This window comes from Pelecanus crispus, chromosome 2 (genome assembly GCF_030463565.1).
Source record: "Pelecanus crispus isolate bPelCri1 chromosome 2, bPelCri1.pri, whole genome shotgun sequence".
NCBI classification, from domain to species: Eukaryota; Metazoa; Chordata; class Aves; order Pelecaniformes; family Pelecanidae; genus Pelecanus; species Pelecanus crispus.
The window spans coordinates 153,012,838-153,035,721 of record NC_134644.1 but is presented as its reverse complement, the minus strand read 5'-3'; the positions used below and the strand labels follow the sequence as shown (position 1 = coordinate 153,035,721).

Genomic DNA, 22,884 nt, shown 5'->3' with positions numbered 1-22,884 from the left:
CATATGTAGGTTAACTGAAATGCTCTTATTTGCAGCAGTGTAAACCCTTGGTATTTAAAAATGGGTACATGTCTAGGTACTTTTCTAATAATGATCGTATTTAGATAGTATTATTTATGCTGTCTTTTTCATGTAGAACCCTGTACAATTTATAAGCCACAGGTCTGAATATAAAAAAGACTAAATAATTATGACAATAATTCTGACTGTGTCTGTGCAGTCAAGTAACATCAATTGCAGTTGGGTTTATTTTTCCCTATATAGCCTCTTAAAAAGGCTTTCAGGTGAAAAACAAACCGTCCTTTATGTACAGACCTTCATAAGATTCTATCTCCTTGTCTCCATTGTCTAGGGAAAGTAACAAAAACAAAACAAATGAATAAACAAAAAAAGGGAACCAAAGCACAGGGGTTAAAAACAACAGAAGTTTTATAAAAGATACAATATACATGTTAAGAAGGATTAAAAAAAAGGAGTGTATATGGCCATTTAGACTGATTTTGCACAGCACATCTAGTTATCAGAAGTGGAAGGGTGAAAATGTATTTGCTATCAAAAATACATTTATATACTTCCGTTTCTAAACATTTTGGAAAATGTCTCCATTGACCAGTGCTTTTGCAAGACATTAAAGATAAGCACAATTACAGTACCAGTAAAACATGAGTAATGAAATATCTTGGTGACCTTTCCTATTTTAAAGATTATTACCTCTCTTCTTGTTATTCCTGTTTCAAGATGCAGAGGGTTTATATTAGCTATCTGTAATGCATGCCATGTGAACCCACAAGTGATCAGCCAGGCTCCTAACTCCCAAAAGAGCCAGAGTTTTATCACTAAACAACATACAACAGATCATTTCCCGTGCCTGTTGAAGTCAATGACAAAACACCTATTGAGTTCAAAAGGAACAGGATCATGCTAACAGTTAGTCCATCTTGGTTCATGTGTATTGTACTGTTGATGATTATTGTACTGCTGATGATTCATTTCAGTCAAGATTGTTGCAGATATTAAAACAAAATAGAAGAAAATATAGTACAAAATGCAATACTACTATCAAATCATAATCCCATACAGAAAAACTCAAGAGATTTCAACTGTAATGCCAGAAGAAAAATAATAAATATAATCGACTTTCATGAGCAGTTTTGCAACATCATTAAGGAGAAAACCATACACTTACTTCTCTCCAACGTCCCCTTTGGTGGGAGCTGCGGTAACTGTCTGCCCCTTCGCCCTACTACTGGAGTACTTGACGGACTTGTCTGAACAGACCCAGTTCGAGGATGTGACCTATGAGACACATATCAAAACAAATCATAGCCATTAAATGACAAATTCATCCTTAAACACCATTAAGAACTGATAACAAGACTAAGTAGGCTTTAGATCACTTGGGACCCTTGCAGTCCAATAGTGAAACTATTATCTCTTTTCAGAAAAAAGACCTGATTAAAAAGAGAAATCTCTCTGTGAAAAAGAAGAAAGCCAAACTAAGACTGAACATCCATAAGATGCCTGTTTGCACAGTCAAGCCAGAAAATGTATTGTGTGTATATTCATGTGCATATGGATATAATACCCACATACACATAAAATTATCCACAAGTCAAATTCAACAATCTTTACTCAGCTTGTATTTGGTTAAATTACCAGAGTGGCAATAAGATTACAGGGATTTGTCTAAACAAAGTAATAAACTGAGAAAAGACACTGGTATTTGACTCTAACTCTCACTGGGGATTTGATGTTACTAACTCTAACTTTCAGAAAACAAAATAATGTATTCTGCAGTTCTAAAATAAGGAGAGGCTTTACTGAACATCAAGTAGACCAAAATGTACTCATCTTTTTATTGTATTATGTTTATTTAAGCTAAGAGTAATGTATAGAAATCTTCAAAATGTCAATCAGTAAAGTATAGCACTCAAACAGGAATAATACAGACTATGGCACAGTAAAATGTAGTCAGAGAAAATGGTGGTTAAAATGGTAATTAGTAGACAAAGTTAGTACAGTCCATTTAAAGAAACTTTTTTTTTTTCCAAAAAAATAGTTTCATTTGATGTTGTTATGATGGTTGTTCCAAAAGCAATGTCAGATGAACACAAACAATTTCTCATTCTGTAAGAGAAGAATATGATAGTTATGAGGTGCTTTATGTGGGAAACCATCCAGGATTCCTGATAAATGAGAAATCACAAACAAATGTAGTTAAATACTGTTAGCAAACAGTTTGCAATGGCAGCCACACCATTATATCCAGAGTAGAATATAAATAGTGTGTTGGCACTGAAAGGGTTAGTATCTATTGCTACTAGTGATCAGCTAAGGATGAGGTGGTACCAATTAGCTACTGGGAAAATAAAATGGTGAGCTGGTGGGGCAGAAGGGGATTAGTCTGATTGATTTGTCTGTTTCACCTCGGTAAGGCAGGTGAAGGAGGGGCAGATCTTCCAGTCATTAATGAAGGCATCGACCTGATGAGGTTTGAGTCAGGACGCTCTGTGGATCGGGAGCGGGAGTTGGTCCGCTCTAGCATAGGACGTTGCTCTGTTGATCTGGATCTTTGATATGGCTGTCTATCTGCTGCTTCACAATTCCTGTAATGTTAGTCAAAAAGCAGCTCAGTTGACCTTTGACTTTTCTATTAATTGTAAAATATGCTGCATGATACTGGTTTGGAGCAAATCACTTTGTTATGTACATTGGGGGGGGGGGCGGTAAATTTTCTGAGTTCGCTTCTTGATAACATACAGTTTTCTTTATACATGTATGATTTGGCTTGCTCCATACTCTTGATAAATGGGCTGAAATGTTTCCAATGTCTCAGTAATGACTATCCATGCAATAGTCTGTTTCCTGACAATTTCTGGGTAAAAATATTGTTATTTCGTTAATTAATACATCAACCTTGGAGGAAAAGAATAGCTGACGTAACATTAAGTCTCACTAAAGCTAAGGACTCATTTAACTGTGCACTTTAATTGAGCTTTTTTACTCATGACTAGATTTTTACAGACTGCATTATGTTTAGAGGTACTACTCTTGTTTGCAGGAATGTCCATATTCTGGATGTTATAATTACCATGTAGCACTGTTAACTATTATTAGGCTCAGGATGTCTGCCAAAATAGAAGCTAGGCTATAGTGATGGATTCATATGCGGTGCTCATACTGTAGTCAGATGAAAATCTACAACATCATTAGTACTTGCAGAGGTTCCACCAACTAGACAAAGTTTGGTTTGTAACAAAAAAAAAATCTAACCCACAGCCTAAATAAAGAGCTGTGCCAAAACAGCACTGGAAAAAGGTACCATTAGAAATGCAATGGGGAAAAATTAGACTGGGTAAAAGAGAATTTCTTGATCAAGCAGTCTGGTCTTCTACTGTCTTAGGCAATTAATCATGCCATTACTTTCAGAAATTAACCAAGCCCCACCTTTTTTCACAATGTAATTGGTCTGTTTGCAAGGAGTAATATTTGCTAGCAATATCGTAAAATACATAAAATCAAGGTAACTTTAAAAGTCAAAGCCATACCCTGATGGAGCTACTTATTAAATTCACACTCCTCCCACCTCTCCTTGAGTAACTGAACTGCTATAGAATACAAATGGGGAACATGTACCCTGCAGGACTTTTCCTTGAGCGAAGTCATGCATTTTACAATGAAGTCAGTTAATACAAAGAGTGACTGGATGGTGATTAAGTGTAACAAGAAGAAGAATTTTAATTAGTATCAAAAAAGAGAGAGACATACCACAGCCTCATTATGAAGAGTCTCATGTTATTAACCGCACTTTATTTCTAAAAAGCATATTGAGACAGAGTATAGTTGTCTCTAGGGTGGCTAACTTTGCTGAATGGGTTGATAAAAGATTCATTAAAATGAATGTCTCTTCAGGCCTTCCATGAGGTAATAATTGGACTCCTAGAGCATATGAAGGAATTGCCACAGACAGGTTCAGAATAATACCATTCACCATGAACCTACATCTATATGCTCCTAACAAGCAAACACACCACAGTGACACACATAATGGTAATTATAAGCTGAGGCTCTAAAGATTGGAGGAGAAGTACAATGAGCCTGGCACAAAAACCACGACAAAATTACCTCACTTCTTCTTCTATCAGTTCTGTTTCTGAATGGGAAGCTTCATCAGCAAAAACATCCACTGTCTCGCTTCTTTTACATTGTGGATAGACAAAGAAACACAACCTTAGCTTTGATATGAACGTTGCTTAGTTTAGGTAACTGTTTAAGAGACGTTTCAGTGCTACGGAAGGTGAGAAAGGTGTCAGTCATCTGCATGGTGGTTAAAAAAAATGACCATGGGAATAAATTCTTAGACTATGGGAATAAATTCCCAGAAAAAATATTCCTAAATTCAACAAAATTAGAAAAGATAATATGACCAAGGTCCAGACAACCCACCCCTACCTTGTTTACCCACATATTTAAGAAAATTAGTGAGCCCACAGAGACTTTCTTCTTTGGGTCTGTCACACAGAGAGCTAGAACAACCTTCCTCCTGCCAGTGAGTGGGGGACTGCTGGAGCACACAGCAGCATGTACTGGGCACTATGGTGAGAGGTATATTCCATTTTCTATTTCTCTCTCCTTCTAACAGCCAGTAGGACATGCAGAGGAAGGGGTGAGCAGCAACCACGTGATTCTCACAAACGCTTCCTGAGAAGTTAAGCCTCTTTCACTTGTTACTCCTAAGGACTCATTCTCTTTAGCTGTAGTATAAAAAGTATTTTTCAGGATGTTAGGGATCTGACCCACTGCCTGCATTAGAAGGCAGGGAGGCATTTTTACCATTAGGATCAATACTAATGGCTTAGTGGGCAGGTTTTGTATTCTGCAGAGCATCATGGAGTCACTATAGCTAATCACTATGCTAACAGATAAAGGCCTCAGAAATTTCATATTCAATAGTTAATATAAATATTCAGTGTGCCACAATCTGTAGCTGGCATTTACTTCAAGTGGAAAAACAACCAGGAGTTCCCAGAAGTGAAGGAAAACATGGATTTTGGCAGTGAACCTTTTGCTTTTAGATGAAGCTTTGGCACCACTGTCATTTTGTAGACTGAAGGATTTGAAGACTAAGTTGAATCCTGAAGTGAAACTGAGTTGTTACTCTCAACTTACAGGCTACGTGCTACAAACCAGTCTTCCACTTGAAAGCTTCACTGTGTGGTTTTAGATAATACACGTATAAAGAACAATTCAACAGACAGTTTTACTGTCTGTTCTTTGTCCTCACATATTTTTTTGTCCTTTTAACAGTAAACGCATGTGCTATATGATCCAGGTTTTCAGAAACAATCTGTCCCTTTTATAGAAAAAATATCATTCCAGTAACCTGCTTGGGCAGCGAAGCTCCTCACCTACCACAATATACAACTATGCATTAAGATCACAATCCAGCCATAAGCATGGAGGGGGAGTTTTTAAAACACCTCAGTGAATTAAAAACAGAAGTTCGCAACTTTTCAGGTAACATTCTTGAGGGCTTATGCTCCCAGCTTAGCTAGATGGAAGTTTCCTCTTTTCTCATTATAATTCATATCATACGAATTACTGATTTTTAAAGAGGGAAATATGATAGTCTAAGTTAGTGTATTCAACATCCATATAATATTTTGATGTATGCTAGAGCTGTTTATCTTTGCTAACAGACTTTTCATTGTAAAAAAATACAGTTAAATGAGATGTCAAATAGTCACCTCCTCCATTTAGTATTGCCAATCATAGCATCCTTCTACCTTTGCTAAGGAAAACATGCATGGTAGGTGGCCTATTCCCCTGTCAAAGTCTACAAGACTTGTGAGCATAACTCTCCCCTACGCTGAGGAAAGAGTACAGCGGTGTTTGCTTCTTGACCAAGCACACCTATCACTGAAACTGTCTGAGCTCTCTGTAAGCCGCCATGCAGAAAGCTCTGTGAGTATTCGCAATCTAATTTTGTATTCCAAACCCAATAAAATTAGAATTAGAATCCCCTACTATTTAGGTACCACTGTAAATTCTAGTAACTACAATATCTAACCAAAGGTGCTACAACATTTTGTTTTAACTACTGATTTATCTGCATTGTTCTGTATTCATATTCTGGAAATTTCAAAAGCTAACTCTCTTCCCAATGCAGAAAATAACCATTTCTAATTTTTAATTTTTCAGATTTGTTACTTTTCTTAACAAACAAAAAGGAGAATTTTCAACAAATGAATACATTCATTGATCTAAACTGATGTATAGAGAAAGCCTTATAAAACATGAACATTTTTCAACAGAGAGCAATCATAACAGCTTACAACACAAATAAAAGTTATTTTTTCCCTAAACTAACTGAAAGCAGTTCATTTGAAAGCCCAGGTTAAATTCTTTTACTGTGTGCAAGACTGAAAAAGCAAGCTACAAGATCATGCCAATCACAATTTTAGTACTAGGTTGTTCTTGTAACAAAAAACTGAAGAAATAAAAATAGAATTGCTGTAGGATTACAGTACACTACAATTCAGCTCCTAGTGCATCTTTTTTCATCTAGAAACACTGAGCACAGAACAATAAAAATACAGCGATACATTTTCTAATTGTCATAATTTCAAACTCCAGCTAATATACAATGGTAATACCTGTCAGTGTCTGTGGATGGCTGCTGGATTTCAATCCTTGGACATGTTATTCTTCTACTAGCTATAGGAACTTTGCTGTTTAGTCACAGACACAAGATCCTCTGTTAGCATAACATAGATAAGCATACTACAAACAACTGAGATTTCTAGTACCAAGCAAATTTAAACTTGAGTCATAAGTATTGTAACGGAAAATGGGGAAATGGGAAGGAGCAGTATACTGCCAAATATGTAGATAAACTGGTGACTGGACATCTTACCAAATCACACATCTATACCTTTAAAGAAACTTAATATAAAGTTATGTGCTGCTATAGTTTTTAAAAGCCAGGATCATAATGCTTTTAGGTATTCCTGCAAAATAAACAAAAATAGGAAGCAAAGCAAGATATTTTTGCTGCAGTAATATTCTATCATGCTTTATATATATGTAGTATATGTATCTATACACATACATGCACACACTCACATGATCTATTCACATGCACAATACACTGTGGTGTATGTAATAACTACAGGTATATCTACATGACAGTCACACACATGACTAAACTGCAACATGCCAGTATCTGAACTACTTTTCTACTAGTTAACTAAGCTAAGCAGACAAAGCAGAGAACTCAGCTGCAATCCCAGGCACATTGTGCTCCACGCTGCTACGCGCAGACTGCTTACAGCTACAGAAACTCAGTTGCTTACAGCTTGCTTAGTTATCTGTACATGGCATTGCAGTCACTTTGGTGATTCTGTTGTAGACATATCTAATCATGCTAACACACGATGGCATGGCACAGTTACAAAAATGCTTAAAGAAAGTACATACAGCTGTTATCTATAGATCATCAATAGATTTACTGAGGAACAGCAAAGCCCTGCTTTAAGTAGGGAGTTAGACCAGATAGTTTTCTCAGGGTTCTTTCCAACCCAAATTAGTTTATGATTCTATGGGTGCAGTCAGAGGTTTATGCTAGCTATTACAATCAAATATCAATAAAACCTATAAGTAGTGCCAATCCTGGAACAGTTACAACTGAAATGATGAGCTGAAATATTTCATATCCTCTTTATCTGTAAAATCAGACCCAATTAATTTTGTGTATTTTGGAGGAATAGAAAAGCAACTAGTACATTTGAAGGGAAAATAGTAAAAATATGTAAGCAATTTCTTCTTCATACAAAATCTCAACAATAAACAAAAAGAAGTGAATGCTTTTGAGAAAGAGGCTTCTGAACTACCAGTTAACACTATTTGTAACTGCATTCAAATGAAAGCAAACACAGCAAATGAGCTAATAATAGTACTAATTTCACTTAACTAGTTTAGTTTAGTATAGTTTAAGGATCAGTTTCCAGTATTTTACTCAAAGGTAATTTCTCAAAAAATGAACCTTGCAGGCTACCATTTCCTTACACAGAGGTGAACCAATAAATGCAAATTACATATATGTTGCCTTATGTCTTACCAATTTTTTTAGCTTGCACTAATTTCACCATATTAACATTTATTCATATTTTTATTCTGTGCCTACAATATGAAATGTTTGGAGGTATTCCTTCACTACTAATTTAAAAGTCTGAGAGACTTAGGCAGAGTTTTGCTATAATGTAATATGTTAAGTGTGGTTTAACCTGGCAGGCAGCTAAACACCAGGACAGTGTTTGTTTTTACATTATTGTTTCTGGTACTTGTAACATATATTTTCATTTATATAGCCAGTTGCCTTGTATAGTACCTTGTGTTTTGCCAACTACTTCCAACTTTCAGCATCTTTAACATAGACCCTCAACTAACACATATTAAAGAATCACACTGCAGGAACACATATCTCTATCTTCATGAGATGACTCACTGAAGATCACGGTAAAACTGATTAGCATTCAAAATCTGAGAACTCAAAATTCTCAGAGAGGGCTGAAATCCCCCCCCCCCCCCCATCAATTTTATAAATTAATATACTGCTGCAATTGTCTCCAAGATAATAATCTAAATTTTAATAAAAATATTAGAAATATTCCAAAGTATAAGTGTTTCAGCATATTTCACCCACTCAACTTGAATCTGGTATTGTAATGTATGAGCAAGGACAGGAACATTCAAGGGTTTTAATGAACATGTAGTTCATGACTGAAGAGTATGTGCTATATAAGATAATGCATAGAGAAGCTTGAGAGAGAAGCATTTCCTAGTAGGGCTTGAATGTTCAAATGCAGTTCAGAAGAGGACTTAGACTATATACTGATCAAGGGAATTAGTTGTAGGCTGAAAATTACGCATGTACCTAAATATGCCTTTGTACAGTGCAATACTAAATGCAAAATTTGAAAAGTACTTGGTTCTTTGTGGGTTTTGTGGGATTTTTTTCCTCAGATCTTAAAATATAACTTTATTTGTACATGGCACACTGTATTTAATTGGCCTCTTTTTTCCAGTAACACTTTAAAAGACCAATAATATGGCAGACATTTAATTAGTAAATTATCACAAACAGGGCTTAATACTGCAAATATGTGTTTATCTGTCGTCTTAACTTTTGGGAACAGACCTATAATTCTGACCTCACTGAAGTCAACAAGAGTTCTGTCACTTGATGAGGCCAGGATTTCAATCAGATCATTCCAAGATAAGCAGTTAGGTAAGACTTTATTATCTTTTAAGCTCTTAAATTGCGAATGAGCAAAATAGCATACTGTTTCTGTTAAAGGCATTATGTAAATCCATTGATCTTAACAGAATCTGATACATCTCAGTAGTCTTCATTCTATTAAAGTATGTTCTATGCCTTATGGTCTACCTAAAAGTCATTATTTGTTCACAACAAATGTTCTCTTTTTATTTCTTTTCCACAGCTTTTTTGGAGCTAAATTTAAATGGGGACAGAGAGTATTAACAAATAAGTTTCTTTTTCAAGTTACAAATCTTTTTTTTGTCCCCTGATATTTACCTATATTAACATCTATATAGTACTAAATCTAAGACAAGTGAAGTAAACCAGAACTATTTAATGACTATCAAAAGCAAATACAAAAGCTTTGTTTACACTAAGCACTTTCCAGCTTTCTTCAAATGCTGTTCATTTTCAGTATGCTTGTGCACTTTCACAAGAAGAACTAATAAGCACCGCCCTTGCTGTAAGCACAAAGTGTATATTTCAAACACTTAAAATTGAAAGCCAGCAAACAGTGGCACTCTGGTTCAAAAAGCTAGGGAAGAAATACAGTCTCAAGTAAGTCTCCATGGCTGCACTAATGTTGAGCCAAAACACCCATACAAACCTCTCCTCTCTAGAGAAGAAAGAAACTTGCATTAAAATATTGAAGGATTAATTCTGGGTTTTACCAGATTTTTTTAGTTTCAAGTCGACAAAGTCACATGTTCTCCTTCAGTCCCTGAATTCCTTAGACAGAATTCCTGTTTTAGTCAACATATACAGGACAAATATGAATCACAATTTCATTTAAATAGCCTTAGGACTGCAGGTGAACTGTGACTAATCCATTTGATATATATATCTTCTGTTTTCAATATATAGTATCATTTTATATGGTTTGTTTTATTCAGCTGAGCATAGTCTAATAGCCTTCCAGTGATCTGTTTTAGGTACATAACTATTTCTCCAGAGAGATATACTGACTTGTATCACCACAAAAGAATAAACAGAAACACAAAATTCAAAGTATGATCAGTAATTAATTTACTAATAAATAATTCAATATTAATGCACAATTTACTTGTTATTAGGTATCTGTATGCACAAAATTATAACATTTGAGACACCAATGTATAGGATTATTTTGTATAATTTCACAATAAATATTTTTGAGATACAGTTTTGTAACTCTTAGTCTTCATCAAGGAAAAGTTCCCAGCAACTCTGTGGGAGTTTCACTTAAGAACTTCAGGATTTACCAGCATTTTGGACCCACACCATATGTTTGTTTGTTTTAGTCAGCCAAAATATGTCACTGGCATAGTCCAGCTTCTAGTTACAAGATACGGAAGGGCAGAAAGAAGCAAGCTCTGCGCACATTCACAGAGGAAGTAAATGAAAATAAAGAAGAAAAATGTTGCAAGAGCAGGAAGAAAATGAGGGAGCAGCAGTAAAGTCAAAGGACTAATAGCAAGGAAAATCTGTGCACTCCCTTGATCAGGAGCCAGCTGCAGCTGCGAAGAACTGAAGATTATAAGGTACACAGCACTTTGCATGGATTATCCATCAATCACACAGGAAGATAGGTTAGACAGTTAGAACTGGGTTTATTTCTAAAATAAAAAGTATTAGGTCTCAAAGACACATTCCCCAACACTGTGAATGTAGGCAGGTATCATCAGTCAAAAAGCCCTTTTTCATTAAAGTGTCCCTGAACAGTGAGAACATTTTTTAAAAATAGTTCAACATAATTAATGTTCTTTTTCTATTTGTAACTGCATAAAACGGCTAGCACATAAAGACTAGCACATAAATGTGCCTTAGTCCTGAGTCAAGACAGAGAGACATCAAGAAAAATATACTTATTAGGAATAACTTTGGTACAATTATAAATGAACTCTTATTATAAAATTAGAAATACATTTTAGCTATATCTGTAACACTACACTCTTTACTTACCCATAATTTTCAGCTGAACCATTGACTACATGATCTGCCCATGAACTTGCACCATTGTACCACCTTTACAATGCAGTTAAAATAAAGAAGTGTTATAAAGAAACATACGTATTATTAATAACACTCTAATTCATATGACATGACCACTTCTCAATAAAATAGGAAGCTTTCTAAATGTTTCCAAATAATTTTGTACATTTCCTATTTTCTCTCAGGTATGAAGAAAACCATATCTTTTTTAATTCAAAACAAATACAATTATGTTTACTTTTTCCTGATACCGTTCTTAATATATTTCACCTTTATTCTTTTAAGCAGTTTAGCCATGAATTTCAGTTCCATAAAGACTACCTGTTCCTTTATCTTTTCTTACACAAAAGTCTTCATGTTTCCAATGGCTATTGAGTTTGTGGAATAATTAAAAAGTGATTGTGGAGATATAACATTAACAAAAATAACATTCTATGTAGCAATAGTTTAAAATACTGATTTTAACTTCAAATATCTAACTTTTTCAAATTTATTATTTTTTCTATTTGATAGGGTGGTTGGTTTTTACAGTTATTTAAGAAGCAGAAGAAAACTCACTTCACTCAGATCAAACAATGAAAACTAATTAAATTTTATACCTGTATTATTCTGCCAGGTACTGAACATGAACTACCTAAACATTTGCAGCATCATTTCAGCAAATCAGTTGAAGACAACATAAAACACATGTAGAAATATTTCATCTTAAGTAGAACCACTGAGAAAAGAAATAACGGGACGAAAAAGCTGCTTTTATTTCAGAAAGCAGGGGATAAACTGTTTATGTGCCATTACTCCAGTATATTAGAAGTATATACAAATCACCCAACATTTGGTTAAGGACTTTCAGCTGGATCTCTGGAGTTCCATATTTTCAGGACCTTGCTTGAGTAAAGCCTTGGAACTGCAATAGTCCAACTATTCACTGATTTCCACATGACAGTGAGTGAGAAGCAAGGCAGGGATTTTCAGAAAAGATCAAGGGACCACCATATTATTAACTTGGATATAAATCTTCCTTTGTTTGTACTGAAAATCCTGGCCAAAGTCTGCAGGATGAACTTTTTAATGGCTTGAATACACTTATCCAAGGGGTTTTATGAATCTGTTCCTGGGGATCACAGCAGTATTTTTTGCCTGACTCCATTTTTTTCCAAACTTCTTAGATTTCAGAATCTGCGGTTTTGCAGTATGTTTACAAACTAAATAACCCCACACTTCCTGGTCATTATGTTGAGGAAAGACAGTATGGAGTGCAGTACATGTGAATGTCACTCAGCTGGTCTTGTTTCTTCTATATCAAATTGGATGGTATGGGCAATGGCATTTTTTTTTGCATGGTTTGTAGCCAGATCAATGACTGGATGAAAGTTACTTTAGTTTAATTTGATTTAGTTTCAGATTAGAATTAGATTTAGTTCAATCTAAAATAACATACTGCTGGAGAATGGCAGGTATATCTTTACACTCTCCCCGATCATCCGTATCCTTAAAAATGAAGCCAGTCTCTCCAGTTAGCCAGTATTTTAAGTAAGATTCTTCTGTAAAAGTACTTTATTATAGACACCATAAACATATAAGCATGGTTTTAAAATTGCAGTGCACTTTATTTTTTAAATATGACTGTATTTATTCATATCAATCAAATAAAAACAAAATTTCTTGTTATTAGTTAGAAAATGATCCCTACTTTACCTGCTCCATTACTGTAGACAAAAATCAGACACCAACTTAAAAATGGACAGAGAAATATAAAAGATCTAATTGTACAAAGGGAGAGGAACATCAACTTGCTTCTTTCTTCAGATTTCCTTCTTTTTGGACTTTGCCTAGCTCTTTGAAATGCTGTTATCAAATAACTATTTCCAGAGACACTCCAAAAGCGTTCCGATTACACGTCAGATTTTAGTTACATTATATTTACTGTGATACACTATACACATGTCAAAATTTAGGAAGAACAATAGTACTTTCGGTCCTAGCACAGCAAGCACCCAAAATCAATTTGAAGGCATTTAGTTAGCCCTTTTTTAAATCAATAGAGGCAGTAACATGTCAAAAGATGAGGACCTTTTTAAGTGACTCAGGTTATTAAAAGAATGAAATTGAGGATTCTAAATTGTTCTATAATAAGGAATTGTTCAGTCACTCCTAGTGACTGAAAAGGTTAGCCATTAGAAATACGCTGCAGTTAAGTGGGGAAAAAACCTTCAGTTGTACCGAGCTCCTCTGTACTATTCAGTTTTCCTCCTACATCTAACGAATAAAAATTTTTTCAAGTTAAGAGTTATGCTTAAAAGAAATCCAAAGTCAAGTTAATGGAGGGCTAAAAGAAAACGAGGTACTTAAAACTATGGACACTAGTTGTTTTGTATTTAGAGAAAAACTGCATAAAGTGCACTGTAAATGTAAATTTAAATATCATTAGTCTAGGCCAATTAAAAATTTTAGACTACACTTCAGGAAAAATGCATTACTCAACTTTATCTATTTTTACTATATAAATTAAAATACCTTTCAGGAATATAGGTTGTGTCATCATAATATGAATTAGGCACTCTTCTCTCCTGCCTAGTCCTCCTGAATATGGAATAAACAGCACAGATATTTCAGACATTTGAAAGGGTGCTTCTTTCATGATGTTTTCCCTCACTGTATTATTAAGATAGTGATGAACATAGAGCACATTTAACTACAGTTCAGCAGTATATTCTGAATCTATATTATCATATATATGTCATTTTAAACTTCTACTTTCAAACTATATTCAGAAATAATTAACAACATATTAAGAACACTTGATCAATGCATACATATTTCACAGGAGTGAAAAGTTACATCAGTAGGAAAACAGTATTTGAGCAACTGAGAAATTTCACCAAAAATAGGATACGGAAGTTAGAAAATTTCTGACTGGTAAAACGGAAGTCAGAAAACAAAATGGAACCAAATTTTGTTTCTTTAAGTGAAGCAACCGAAATTCTGCCAGAAATAAACCTCACATCCCACACAAAATGTGCACAAACCAGCTTTTATTGACATCCAAACACTAACCTCAAAGGCTAAGTGAAAAAAATGAAAATAGCACATAGTGTGGTGTTCTGAGTGACTAAGCTGAGCTCTGAGATAGTTAAGTTGAGAAAGAATTTCATACAGTGAGGGTTTCAGCAGATTTTTATTTGGGAGGAACTGCTAACATTTTACTTTTAGAAACAATTGGGATAAAAGTCTTGAGAACATTACTCTGTCATTGAGATCATGTGTATGTCAGCCAATTTAAAATGGGTGACTGTCAAATTATGAACAAGACTGTATAACTCTATAGGATTGTAAATTGGGGGATATAAATAAAAATGTAAGTAGAGCTCTACATGTCCAGCCATGATGTCTTATATATCTTCAATCTGACTAGCTGCAGCAGTGTGAACTGACACCAGCTAGTGCTACCATGCTGACTATCACATTAAAGAGTCAAGGAAAATTGGAGAGGAGTACTGAGCAGCAGGGTGTTCTTGAGAAAGCCCGTGGTCCAAAGGGTGCTGAAGACACTGAAGCTGCACATGTGCCTATTGTCTTTCTTAGGCATATGCTGGAGCAAGTATCTTGTCAATGCTGCCTCCGTTTCTTTTGGGAGGGAAACAGTTGGACTTCTTCAAAAGCGGGGAACTATCACAAAGACAAAATGACGAGTGCCATAGCCTAAGAATGAACTCAGAAATTAAGGGGTTTGATAACGTAAATGTGTCCTAGAACTAATGAACTAAAGACTATCAAATCCGATAAACAGTAACCAAAACAAATGTCTCCAGAGAAAAGATGAAAAAGAACCAAGTAGTCACTCTGTGGGGGAAAAAAAAGAAAAAAACTGCTAGAAGAGACCACAAGAGTTAATGGGCTGGCTGGGAATGACTAGAAGATAAGCAAGGAAAGGAGCCATGAATAACAAAGAAGGCAAGTAATTTTGACTGATGTATCTGTATGACTTATTTGCCACAGGACACCCACTCTGGTGGATTCACAGTAACATGAGATACAAAACTCTCTGTCCCAGATGAGAGACTCTTTCCTGAATGCTGGACTGTGCACAACAATGTTTGCTCTTTTGATGAACAGTGGAAACTGGAAAGTTATTTCACATGCTTAATAAAGTGAAAGTAAAAGACAGGAAGAGAGGTGGTTGCTTGATGTCAGTATGACATCGATTAAGTAGTTGAAACTAAGAAGGCAGCACTAACACCTTCCCCTACAAAAATTATGTAATTTCAGCATTAAACTGGGAAACAGTGTAAAGATAAAAAAGGAAATAGTGCTTAAAAAGTAATTTTTCGTATATTTCCAATAAATAAAATAAGGAAGAGGAAATTACTTAGTGTTTTTCAATGGATAAGGATGAACTGGATAAAGATTATGTTCTAAATGGTCCTTAAATACGTAGAGAAGTGCTGTCAGAATATGGAAAGACAAAAAAAAATGAAAAACTAGGAAAAATGATAGTGGCTATGAGGTACTCAGAGTAGTTCCTATCTGGTAAGATGACTCAAGTAACTTGAACACTAATGTTACCCACAGGCCACCTGGATTCAAGAGGACCAGAGAATCCAGAATCAGTTCCTAGGCCCAAAGAATCTCAAGATACTGTTCTAAGAATGAGCTAGAGACTTTCCACTTTATGCTGGATTTTCCTTTCTGACCCCAGGAGGAATTAGCTTTAATAGCCTTCTCTTCAATAAAGCCCTGGAAAAGATTCACCCCATCTCACTGCTTAAATCCCATCTTTTTCATCTTTATGCAGTACTGTCACTTTTGCCCTTTGTTTTCATTGATTTTAATTTATTTTTGAGAAATTAATTTTTGCAGAAACAAAGATTAAGATTTGCAAGCCAAGATCCTCTAACTAAGACAATTTGATAATAGCTCCAACTTTCAGCAATATCTGAACAGTCACAGATACAACCGGCAATGTGAAACAGGTTCAGATAAACTCATGCAAATGTGAGTATATAACAAAGGCAAAAAACAGTATATAAAGATTAACTATTGAAATAGCATACATATGAGCACATTTCATCACATATTTTCAGAAAACAAACCAAAAATCCCTCTCCTTATTAAAGTTTCTACGTGTGAACTGAACTATTTACACACTTTCTTTATATTAAGTTTCATGTAAAACAGCATCATTTCAAAACAAATATTTAACTGAGACCTAAAGGTTATAATGTCTATTACACTATAGCTTTGGAGAATTTTTAAAAAGCAGTATTTCTTTGGAAGGAATACTTCTATGATACTATAAAAGTTTCAGATGCTATTTTGTTTCTGCATCCAAAAATAGTTTTACAGTTACTAAAAATATGGTTATATATGATCTGAATCCAGAGCAAACCTTAAAAAACTTCTTAGAGGAACTCATATCCAGAGGGCAGCCATGAAGTTAATATAGCAAGAGTTCTTTAGTTCTTGCTATGGAAAATTTTACATGGCCCCTCCCTCTTAGTGGGCATGGTGGTGTTGGGTTGATGATTGGACTGATGATCTTAGAGGTCCTTTCCAATCTTAATGATTCCTAGTTTTTACTTTCATTATAAATAATCCAGCCACCAAGAGAGAAGGCATGAAGTTGCTACTGTACCCTTGATTGGTACGGTGGTGGACTTGGTAATGTTAGGTTAATGGTTGGACTGGATGATCTTAAAGGTCTTTTCCAACCTAAACGATTCTATGATTCTATGATTCTAGTAAAGCAATAGCCCTATCAACCATTATATCTGCTATTTGAGATCTGAAGCCACCACTTCCCTTTTATTGGTTCACAGTTTATCAGATTTATATCCTTATTTCTGTTCACATACAACCATGTAAACTTTTTCCTGTTTTACAATATTTCTGAAAATATCGTAATCACAGTACTACACCAGCATCTCTTATTAAACCTCTTAAAAGCCACTGTATTTCAAGTATAATTATTTCATGGAAATTATTGTGGACCCAACTTCTCACTGCCATATATTTCATATATAAATAGGAACTCTGATGTTCTGTAATCACACACAGGTATTGTGAATGTATACAAGTACTCATAACTTACAGAATAAGCACTATACAAATATCTACAACATAAGCTTATACTTTTACTGTTCACCCTATTTTTCAGTTAAGCAAAGTATGAGATTCCAGAAAGACTCCATTTCTGTGTACTTTGAAGTAGATAGGTTTTTGCTCATTATTTAGAAGACATTAATAAGTACTGTAAGCACTTTGGAAAATTCCTGCAAAAATAAGGGTTATAAAAAGACACTTACATATAATATCCATATAGCCTAATTTATGAAACTGACTGCTATAAAGCTATTCAGCTTCTCTTGGGATTTACCCATAGTCCTGAGTAGTCAGTTTTAGATGCATACATATTCCCAAAGTGTTTTAAAACATAGATCACATTCTCAGTTTGGAAAACCAAAAGCAGTACTGTCAAAGTATAACTGGCAGAGCTAACAATATGCTCCAGATCAATTATACCTCTCAAGATCATAGTAAGCACCCTCAGAATAGGTACGGCACATCTTACGGGAGCGAAGTAATCTGATTGCATCTTCACAAAATAAAGGATACATTGTGTGATCCTGGCTGCCAAAACATAAAGGGTGAACACAATGAAAAGCAACACAAAGATGAAATGAGGACACAACAACATGAAAAGCAAGCAATGTCAGCAACAGAACAAAACACTGGAACAAACTCAGCTGGAACTTTGGTGAATTTTGCAAAACTACTTTTAAAAATTAAGGTATATTGGCCTGCAGCTGAGACTACGAGAAAGGTATCACACTCCAGTTTTATCTATTGTAACCTTTAACACAGCCATACATGTATGACATTCTGTATATGAAAATCACAGTATTAGCAGGTATTTGTGTTTGCTGATTTAAATAATTTTCTTTATTGACTTTTTAAAAGACACTAGAATGATGTAAATACAGCATCATCTTCATGGACCACCAATTATAGACTTTTGGCAGTGAAAAAATGTTTAAAAAGTGAAACATATGAAGAATTACCCAGTGTTTGTCTACACACTATTAAGAAAGTTAATGCTGATGTTAGCTCAACACTTCTAAGTTTTCTACCACTATACACAGACTAATAAAAACAGAAATGGACATGTAGGTACATAGAAGTATATGCATTATCCACACAGAGTCACGCAGAGGAAGACATATACCTGGCATCTCTGTAATGGTGATCTGTGGACTGGGTGTACCGGGAACGAGGTAAAGTAACATAATGACTGAGTAGACAGCAGAAAGAAAAATACAAATATGAGACAATAAGATGGAGAAGGAATGATACACATCATATGACAGATGACATAAAAATGTGAGAATACCTGAGCTACAAAAGCATTGTATAGAGCACTGAAATTATTAACAAAATTAGAAATCTGACATACAGTTCTAAAGGTAAAATTATCTAGATGATTCACACATTTATTCTGAGAAGCCAGTAGGAGAGTAGGGACCAAGCGGATAGCTAAAATTTGGGATTTTCTATGTTATTTCAGTTAGGAGGAAAAAATGTATACGTCTCTCTCTGAAAGCAATCTCAAGAAGTCTGCAGGCTACAAAAAGTACTAGGGTTCTTAAACTAATGCACAGACCTCAGTACCAAAAGCAGTCTACCCATAACAGCCTGGCAGTCAGCATGCTGCCAAGAAGCATTAAAAAATAATTCCATCATGTTCTCTAAAATTTGCTTTAGAATATATGCACACCCACAGGAAAAACAATCAAATAAAAATGTAGGAGTCTACCCCACAGCAGCTATGATATGTGATGATGGCACACAACAGCATACCAGCTTATTCTCACCACTATGTGGTGATATTCCCAGGCTATATCCACATGAATACACCCTTAAATGATTTAGACACAACCCTGGAATTAACACCACAAAACTCTTGCAAATACTACATTAGTATTAATAAGCAATTAAGTGTTTCCAGCTGGTAGATGGCATTTTAATGTTAACAATTCACTTCCACTTCCCCTTTAATCTCTCCAGTGAACTGTTGACAAGTTTTCTTGATAGTCTTTAAAAAATATAAGACATCAATATAATATACTCAACCAGTTTTTAAACAGCAAAGCTTTAAACAAAACTAGGACTTCAAGCAGAACACATGTTGCAGAACATGAATTTCATGGGAATGCAATTGCTATTTGCAAGCAGCTAAACTTACTGTCCATAAGAAGGAACACGCCAGACTGTTCCCTTCACTTATTTGTATGTGAATGAAACACCATCAGTTAATGTTCTGCTTAGGATTTGAGTCCTAACTACTTTTCAGATCCCCACTAAGTTATCTAAGTGCCCAAGCACTGGTACCAAGTTTTGTCCTAATACTTCTAGAAACTCAGAGCTCTAGTGTTCTTATCAAGTTCTGAGCCTTTTGCTTGTGAATGTATGGCAGGCAGGTCAACCTTTTTTTTTTTTTCTTTTTTTTAATTCAGGAATTCAGAATCAGAGTAACATGGCATTTAGATACAACCACTTGCACAGTTTGATATGTAATAACTTTTAACAAGTTTGAAACATGCTTCCTCATCACCCAGAGCTCTGCTTGTCTGTATAGAGAAGTGAGGTAAGCTTTAGCTTATACTTGACCTGATCCTCTGGCATTACTGGCTATTCATACTTTTCCGTGTTCTTTAGAGCCCATGTTATCTGTGCTATCTAACTCATAATAGATAATAACTCACTATAAAATGTTCTTGCAAGTGCAACATAAAAAATAAGAAGATTATGTCTGAGTTCATTAAGAAGAAAAATCAGTTCTATACATGATTTAATGCAGTAACTTACTAGAGTACAAGGCATTCATCACAAATCAAGAATATATAACCTAACAATGTTTGTGCATTTCCATATCTCTAACTATATAACAATAACAATTATAGAGTTATTATTCATGTAAGCATGTGCCTCTGTGTTTGGAAGTGGTTTCTGTTCAAGTACAGTAATATTTTCTATAAAATATGCATGGTTAGTAAAGAAGAAAGGGAAGGTACATACCATATCTGTATGGAAGAGAGAATGACTGACATCACATAGGTCAAAATATACTATGTACATTAGGAGGCAGCTTATTTTTTGTGCTTTATGTATGTCAAGATGGAGAGCAAAAGGCTTAAATGTCATCTATCTTCTGAGCATCCAGTCAATACTCCACTATTTGTTTCTTTTTTTATTAATACTTCATGTATTTAGCTTAAAATCAATTCTTTGTTTTTCTAAATATGTTCACAACATAACACCAAAAATGCCTATGACATACCTAATTTTCACTGTCCAAAACTGAAACATATGCAACTTTCATTTGGCTAATAGCCAGTCAAAACCACTTAAAATCATAATTTAAATGAATCATAAAGTAGCAAGATCATTAAGCTTTGCATTGCCTAAGTGCAAAAGAACTCCAGAAATGTTCCAGATCTGCATCTAAAATAAACATGTCTTTTGAGCTGTTCATGAAAATCATGATCTCATATGCACATCTAGATGGGAATGCTCGGAAGACCATGGAGACATGGACAAGGTTTAGACATAGCAGATTTTTAAAAAGACAAAAGAACTCCAAGATACTTTTTTTTTTGCAACCTTCATTTAGACTTACAGCCTTTTACCACACATTCCTTACTTGCTACATTATAGTAGTCGATGGCAGAAAATATCAAATGATGGTATGGCAAAATGAAAATATTACTCTGCATCCTCACAGATTTCTGAAACATTACATATTTTGTTACAGATAGCATAGATAGAAAACTTGCAGCAGCAACTTATTTCACTTATATTAAAATAATGAGGTTGGTCTGATAAGGCAGCCCTATAGGTTTTGCAATATGATCATTAATGTATGTACACACACACATACTCCCCCACACACCCCCATTCAGACACGAAGATTCCAGACATTTGGGCAAACATGATAACTTTCCTGCTTTAAAGTGAACAGAGCATGATGACTTAAAATTTTCTGATACTGCTCACCTATTTATGCATTTCCTCACATCTTCATAAAAATTCAATGAACCATGAGGGCAACAAAACAGAGATCAGTCATCCAGTGACCAATTAGATTGCCTAATTGGAAGTACTTAGTATCCAGGAACAGGCTTGACATACCAGAACCGTCTCAGAAGCACACTTGAAAACACACACACGTACACAGAGTGTCTCACTTGAACTACCTGTGCCATGCCTTTCTCTTCTTCCTACTGCGCAAGGGGAGTTTAACCTCGTCTTTACTGCTTGGTATATTTTATTTAATAGTAAAGACGAGGCATTAGAAGATAATCTATTCCTTTCAATTTTCATTCCCTGTGACCAGGTCCCACAATTTGATTAACATTCCAGCTTCCCTATTAGAGTGGGAAGTTGACTCCCAAGTATTTCTGTGGAAAGGATTAAGTACTGGGGTACTATTACATCCTGGCAATCTTGTGCTTACTGGAATACTCATAAATAATTCTGAATACAAACAAGACTTTCTGTTCCACTGTTAGAGCCTGCATGAATCAAACTCAGTTGACCCAAGAAACTTTAATCATCCTATTACTGTTTATCTATTCTGATAGTCAGCTTTTTCCAGTGTATCATCTGATTGTAATTTAAGTAATACATTGTATCATTGGCAACACTACTATCCTCCATTTTTAGTAACACTCTTTTATACTTTTTCCATTGAAATAGCAAATTAAGTGTATGACAAGTATGAAATTATTAAGATTGCTTAAAAGTAAATATAATTTTTTACCAGCATGAATTTGCCTTTAACCCAATACTCCCAAACTTTTCAAGTTACAATTTTCTGAAAATCTAGCAACATGAAAAAAATGGGAATTAACTTAATCAGACTGCAGAGTAAGAAACAGGTGGTTCTTTGGGTCGATTAGTCAGAAATTTAGGGGGAAAAGAGCCTTTGAAAGTGGTAGAAGGGAAAAGAGAGTGAATGGTGTTAAAGCAGGAGAGTTAACGCAGGACTTAATGTGCTCTGTGGTAGAATGTTTTCCATGTTGCTTCATGAACACCTGGGAAATCACACCTAAAAACTACATAAATAAAATGTGAAGTCAAGCTCTCAACCTTTAGAAAATGGCAAATGCCATTCAAGAATAAAACATTGGTTATATAATTTCCCCTGCTACGTTTCACAGAAAAAATTAACAGAATAGTTTTATTTAATAGTTAAGGTTTTTTAAGGGAGAACAAATTTTCTTTATGTATAAACATCAACACTTTTTCCACCGATAATGGTATGGATGCTTTTTGTCATATCAATCCTATAGAAATTCCTGCTTATCTCCTGGGTTAGATGAAATCCTAGAAATATTCCAACTGATTGCAATTGACAGTTTGAAGACTTTAGCAGTGAAACAATAGCAATTATCAGCAGAGAATTTGTGAAGTGACACATATTCATCAAGATGACTTTCAACAAGAAAATCAGTATCATATTATCATAGTGCTCCCCATCATGTATTTTAAGTCCTTGCTCCGAAGGGCGTAACACCAAAGTCTTTTATCAGAAC

At 34.9% G+C, this 22,884-nt stretch overlaps 1 protein-coding gene across 42 annotated transcripts in view; it reads right to left on the bottom strand.

Moving 5' to 3' along the window:
• RIMS2 (regulating synaptic membrane exocytosis 2) overlaps nucleotides 1-22,884 on the bottom strand; it is a 496,337-nt gene that overhangs the window by 134,385 nt on the left and 339,068 nt on the right. For 14 of the 42 annotated variants that reach the window (XM_075728355.1, XM_075704496.1, XM_075728352.1 and 11 more), the window contains 2 exons: nucleotides 2,427-2,606; nucleotides 1,187-1,296 (listed from right to left, as the gene is read on the bottom strand). In XM_075728355.1, coding sequence (XP_075584470.1) covers nucleotides 1,187-1,296; nucleotides 2,427-2,606 — 290 coding nt within the window. Of the gene's footprint in view, nucleotides 1-315; nucleotides 349-1,186; nucleotides 1,297-2,426; nucleotides 2,607-4,125; nucleotides 4,198-6,656; nucleotides 6,732-11,263; nucleotides 11,327-13,807; nucleotides 13,874-17,812; nucleotides 17,921-18,515; nucleotides 18,582-22,884 lie in introns of all 42 variants that reach the window. The other 28 variants (XM_075728356.1, XM_075704498.1, XM_075704494.1 and 25 more) reach the window with 10 other exon arrangements.